The sequence below is a fragment of the Octodon degus genome, unplaced genomic scaffold (genome assembly GCF_000260255.1).
Source record: "Octodon degus isolate 3935 unplaced genomic scaffold, OctDeg1.0 scaffold00032, whole genome shotgun sequence".
NCBI classification, from domain to species: Eukaryota; Metazoa; Chordata; class Mammalia; order Rodentia; family Octodontidae; genus Octodon; species Octodon degus.
Window position 1 is genome coordinate 3,234,967 of NW_004524608.1, and position 6,241 is coordinate 3,241,207.

Below are 6,241 nucleotides of genomic sequence, written 5' to 3' on the forward strand. Positions count from 1 at the left end.
CTGGCCATCCTGCTGCAGATGATGGTGAAGGATCTGGGAGTGCGGCTGCTGATGGGGGGTCAGAATATGCATAAAGGGGGCAGGTGGATAGGCAGCAGCTGTGGCCGGATTGATGGGCCCCCCACTTCCTAGGGCTGAAGGCAAGTTGAAGGAGGCAGCAGGAGTACCGGAATGAAAACCTTGTTTCTCAAAGGACTGCTGGGTTTTGGAGTACACAGAACCCGAGATGTCTGGCACGCCCTTGTTACTGGAGGTGACTGATACACCAGTGTTGTATCCATGAGACCCATATCCACTTGGCTGTTGGAAAGGGGTGGCCGATGCATTCACACTGACATTCACACCATGCTGCTTGGAAGAGGTAGGAGCCACAGGGAACACAGCAGGCCCATACTGGAAGGTGCTGGGGAGCCCCGGAACCCCTGTATAGTATGGCAGGCTGGTATAACTGTAGCCAGGAGGCAGCGCCGGGTTCAGGAATGTCTGCTGCGTGGTGTGGTGAGTCTGCATCTGGTTCTGTTGGGGCTTGGCCAAGGTTGTGGCCGGAGCTGGGGAGGAGGCATCCCCACGGCCAAACTTTGTGAGGTCACCTGAATAAGGGTTGCTGGCCAGGCTACCATCCCTCCCAGTCAGTGGAGTGGTGGGTGTGGGAAACGGGATGCTGTAGTAATCCAATGGAAACCTTGTCTGAAGCATCTGCAGGTCATCATAACCATACACTTGTGGCGGATAGGCATGTAACAGCCCTGGAGCCATAATATACGGATTAGGCAACAATGGCGGGACCCCAGGAGGGAGGTTTGGAGGAGCTTTTCCTGAAGTTGTAGCAACTGAGCTTCGAGTTGAGGCTGTGACGGTAGAGTTGCTGCCTAGGCTGAGACCCAGACTACTGCCACTATTGAGACTGGAAGAGACGCTGACCACTGGGGGAGGTGCAGAGACTGTGCTGGACGTGGTAGAGAAAGTGCTAGAGGAAGAATGGAGATTCGCTTCACTCTCCACACTTGTATGCAGGAGAGTGGATGTTGACGTGCGCCCAGAAGATGTTGATGACGAAAGGGTATTCTATTGCGTAGATAACGTGCTGCTGTGTTGTGTGGTGGTGGTACTTGGAATCTCCTCTCCGTGGCTCAAGCCACCCAAGGAGGAAGAGTGTTGATTGGTGGTTGTCAGTAGGGAAGTTGCAGATACCGTTTCATTGAGTGTGGAGATACTAGAAGTAGAAGGTGAGTCGGATTTCACAGAAGAGCCTGTAGCACCTAGAAATGAAAAGAGAGCTGGGAATATAGCTCCACAGTACACAGTTGGCTAGCATGCAGCATGTCTCATGTTCAATACCTAGCACCACCAAAATTAAAAAACATCACCTCATCATAATAGTGTATCTCTAAGTAAATTGACTATAGTCCTGTGGTTCCCCAAACATGAGTATGACTTATTTAGTAATGGTAGAATTTTTTTTTTTTTAAAAAGGCATTTCACAACATGTATTTTGAGACAGGGTCTCGCTATGTAGTTCAGGCTGACCTTGAACTCGCAGCGATCCTCCTGCCCAGCCTCCCCAGTGCTGGGATTACAGGTATGCACCACCACGCTCGGCTACAACTGTATTTTATTTTTCCAGTGAAGGGACCCAATAAAATTATCATCATTTTAAGATAGAGTACCTGAAACTTAAGATGGTTTGAGATTAACAGCAAGGCAGAACCAAGCTAAGACTAACTATAACCACATTTTATCATTGTGCCAGAGCTTCTCTTTTACTTTAAGAAATGCAAAAATAGAGAGAAAAAGACGTAACAACTGAGAAGATAAGAGCCTGAAGAACACTCACCTTCAACAGATTGTGTGGTCTGTAACTGCGTGGCCTGCACAGAACTGAAGCCATTCTGGTACAGAAAATAGGAGCAAGAACAAACAAATTCATGTGGAGAAGTTATCACTGACTCAGCTTAATTTTGATAATCTTTAGGAGAAAATGCTAGTTAGCCAAAGGAATAATACAATGAGGCAATGAAACAACAAAATCAAAAGCCAAATTATATATATCAAACCTGTACAACTATTTGAAGTTAACCCCTCAAACAAGGAATAACACAAGAAAGTTGGGAAGTCCAAACCCGACGACTACTGTGGAAAGGACATGGCACTATGACAGTCAAGCCACCCATCTTGCTGGCTGCATCTGACAGTCACCCATGTCTCCTCTGACATATGCTGTCCCTCTCACCAAGACAAGACAGAACCAGGCAAAATCTATACTGTGCACCCCAAAGCCTAGCAATGAGATCTTGTAAGAGGAGAGGACAAGTATTTAAGACTGATTCTAATAAGGCACTGAGTCTTTACTGCATTAATTTTCTAGCTTTAAGCCTCTAATCTTGCTAAAAAGAATTTTATTTCACCAACCACAGAAAAATACTTTTTTCAGCTTCTCAATCTGTACTTCCAAGGTTTCTTAACACCACTTTCAGAGATGCAAATCACTAACATTTAAGCAATTTTTCCCACTATTTTCCTAACCAGTGCCAAAGGGACTCACAAAGCCGCTACCTTTGCCTGAGTCAGGTCCTTTTGGGGTGATGAAGAGATGGAGCTGGGGTACCGCCGAGTCTGTGTGGATCTCTGTTCATATAGAGGGCCCTGAGCATTGTTTTGGGAGGTATAGGTTGTCGACTGAATTGGGCCGCTCTGATAACCAGAATCCTGACTCTGGTTAGATGAAATTGTAGATGAAGATTCACTGTGGGAAAAGAAAAATCTCAGAGAAAACAGAAAAGACCCACTGATACTGCAGAAATGGTTAAGATATACTAAATGGAATAAACATTTCAACCAGAAAGAAATTTCACAGCAACAAAAGAAAATTATAATTTTCTCCTCAGTGGCATAGATGTAATTCAGCAGCAAAGTCCTGGGTTTAATCCCCACCACACTGCAAAATGTTTTTGAACTCAAAAAAGAAGCTAAGAGCAGTAAAAATATACTTCATTGTAAGTCCAGCCTTTAGGACAGGAGAAGCCCATTTGAGGAATTCTGAACTCTGGACTTCCTGAACAACCTTGCTAAAGACTAGTGGTATCCTGAGAGGAAGACTTAAAATGTTCATAATTATTAGTGGCAGTAATGACTCAACAGATCTAGACTAGGACCAAACATTTATATTTTCAAATTCCTAAGGACTGAGGAAAAAATAGCCTATTACCCTGAAATTCCTACAGGATTTTCTACTTCTCTGATCATTACTAGAGAAGACAGGGGCCAGGGAGATGGCTCAGTGGAATAAGCACTTCCCTGGCAAGCCCAAGGGCCTAAATTCAATCCCCAGTTCTAGGGGGAAAAAAAAAAAGAGAGAGAAGACAAAAGATTCATTCCTTTTGAGCCTGGGGATATAGGTCAGTGGCACAGCACCTGCCTGGCAAGCATGAGGTCCTGAGTTCAATTACCAACACACAAAAAAAAAAAAAAAAAAGGTCCTTCTAAAGTCAGGTGAGGTGGTGCAGGCTTGTAATCCCAGCACTCAGAAAGCTGAGGCAGGTGTGTTTGAGGCCAGCTTCAAGTACACAGTAAATTCAAGGTAGGCCTGAACTGCACAGTGAGACCCAGTCTCAAAAAAATGAATGAATGGGATTGCAAGGTAGTTCAGTGGTCTAAAGTGCCTGCTTAGGCAGGTGCAGAGGACCAGGGTTCAATCCCTGGCACCATATACCAGGTTAACCCCACCCTCAGGTCAGGCTAAGCTGGCAAAAAAAAAAAAAAGAACGAATGCATACATGCCTTTGGTGAAGGGGATGCAGCAAGGTCTCACTAAGTTGCCAGCCACGACTCAAAAAGTGATCTTCCTGCTTTAGGCTCCCAGAGTGTTGGGATTATAGGTGTATATGCTTGTAGTCAAAATTACCATGCCCCCTGCCTGCTGTGCCAGCCCCACCCTGAGTGCGCTGAGACGGCAATTGAGACTGGGCATGGTGGCGCTCCTGTAATCCCAGCTCTTGGGAGGCTGTAAACAGGTAGATCACTACTAGTCCAATCTAGTAGTGAGACCCTGAACACCCTGTAGACCACCCTTCCCTAAAACAGGAAAGAAAAAAAAAAATCACCATGCCCAACTCCATAAAATTTTCATAAGACAGGAATGCTGTATCATTCCTAGGAATTCAAAAGTTATAACCTTCACACACTTCCACACCAAAGGGCTAAAAAAATACCAGAAGCACATTAACTGTGGCAGAGGTCAACTTTTCTGTTGGAGGTGCTGTACACATTTCAAACTGAGCTTTAATATTCTGTAAGTACACAAGCAGCACAATTCTGTTTAAAGTTAGGGATAATAGTTGTAGCAGTATTTTAAAGCACTCAACAAAAATGCTAAGATTGACCACTTTTCTGTCACCCAGTCAGAGCTCTAGAAGTCAGTGAGGGAATGAAAGGTATTAAAAGAGCTCCACACCTCGTATTTCCCCTACCTGGCCGTGCTGGTATACAGGCTGCTTGGAGCCTGGCTTGAAGAGGCGCTCGTGGTGGGGGTGGACTCATAATCAGAAAGGACAGGCTCTGACCCAAACTGCAATGCCCCAAACTGCAGATTTAGCCCTGAGATATCTGCTGAGCCAGGCATCTCCACAGCCAGAGCAGGAATCTATGCAGAAAGATAAAGGAAAAGAGAATATAATGGCTTAATATGACCTTAAAATAATAATAATAGACCTCAGAGGTTGAGGATATAGCTCACCAGCACAACGCCTCCCTGGCAAGGGCAAAGTCCTGAGTTCAATTCCCAGTAACAAATAATAATAACAGTTTAAAGATCTTAGAATTTTAAAAAAAGATCCCTTTCAACCTCAAGTTAACATACCAGATCCCATACTCCTTGCCTTAAGTCAGTATTACCTAAAGGTTCAAGTACCTTAGAAGTCAAAGAGGCTTTTTTCTTCTGCTGTTTTAGTTTCTGCTGAGCAGGCTGAGGGCTGGAGGACTGGTTGTCTGAAGACCCAGGAGACATCTGTGGAGCTGAGGTAGATTTGCTTGGCAGAGGTAAAGAGGCGGGTGGAGGTGCAGCTGTGGAGGTAGCCACTGCAGGAGGCTTCTCCTGAAGGAACACCTCCATCATGGTTGAAGACGGGGTGAAAGCCTGGCGTTTTGTAAAGGGGCTGTGCACTGCTGAATCATTTGGGTTCTTCAAATCTGTACAAGGAAGTCCATCATATATGAAGCCAAAGGTGCTAATGATTTGCAAGGAGATGTTACTGTCCTACACGAGTGCCATGAACAAGTACTTTAAGAATCAGTCCTATATAAACAGGTCCTCTTTTGGCAGGCAGGAATTTTACCACTGAACTACCCATGCAGGTCCTCTTCTAGGACTGATTTTATTTCCGTATGGCAATCATTTGATCCTATTTGTTCCTAAGGGGCCGGGGAGATGGCTCAGTGGAATAAGCGCTTCCCTGGCAAGCGCAAGGGCCTGAGTTCAATCCCCAGTTCCGCCAAAAACAAACAAAAATAATATTTGTTCCTAAGCACAACTTGCCTTTCCTATGTAAGACAGTAATCTATGAATTCTCAAAATTTAAAGCCTTAATATGGCTAATCCCATGAATTTAAAGGCAGCATATTATTTCCAAACACTAAAAATCTAAGCAAAATCCACCCAAATTCCCAGACCAACGAAAAACTGCAACCACATATATGACTAAAGTTGACAAAAGAACTGGAGTATGCTGGCACATGCCAGTAATCCCAGCACTTGGGGAGGCCGAGGGAAGAGGACTGCACAAATTTGAGGCCAGCCTGGGGTAAGTAGTGAGTTCAAGGCCAGACGCTGTCTCAAAAAACAAAACAATCAACAAACTTGATTCACAGACATACAGTGGTACCTCAATTCACAGTCTTAATTCTTTCCACGATTCTAATGGAACAAATTCTTCAACCAGAATTGCGGAAAAAATTAAGTTCGTGAACTGAGATATCACTGCATAGCCTCAAACTTCTATTTTTCTCAAACTTCCTGAACTCAGACTATGCAGCTAAGAGAAATCTGAGAAAGCTACCCTTCACTTTAAGACACATTTTCTATTCCCCCTACTAGACTCTTTACATTATTTTTCCAACCCATAAAGTCTGTAAGTCACTTTCTATCTTCTTACCATACTGCACCAGTGATGGGGACTGTGTCGTCGAGCCCATGTCCCAAGAGGAGGTGGTGGTGCTTCCAGACTGAGAATGCTGAGCTGCCAACTGA

The 6,241-nt window shown here is 44.6% G+C and overlaps 1 protein-coding gene across 1 annotated transcript in view; it reads right to left on the minus strand.

Moving 5' to 3' along the window:
- Positions 1-6,241, minus strand: part of Ubap2l (ubiquitin associated protein 2 like) — a 54,712-nt gene that overhangs the window by 14,596 nt on the left and 33,875 nt on the right. Inside the window, 6 exon segments of the mRNA XM_012514416.2 lie at positions 267-1,259; positions 1,835-1,889; positions 2,554-2,743; positions 4,467-4,639; positions 4,907-5,184; positions 6,147-6,237. Coding sequence (XP_012369870.1) covers positions 267-1,259; positions 1,835-1,889; positions 2,554-2,743; positions 4,467-4,639; positions 4,907-5,184; positions 6,147-6,237 — 1,780 coding nt within the window.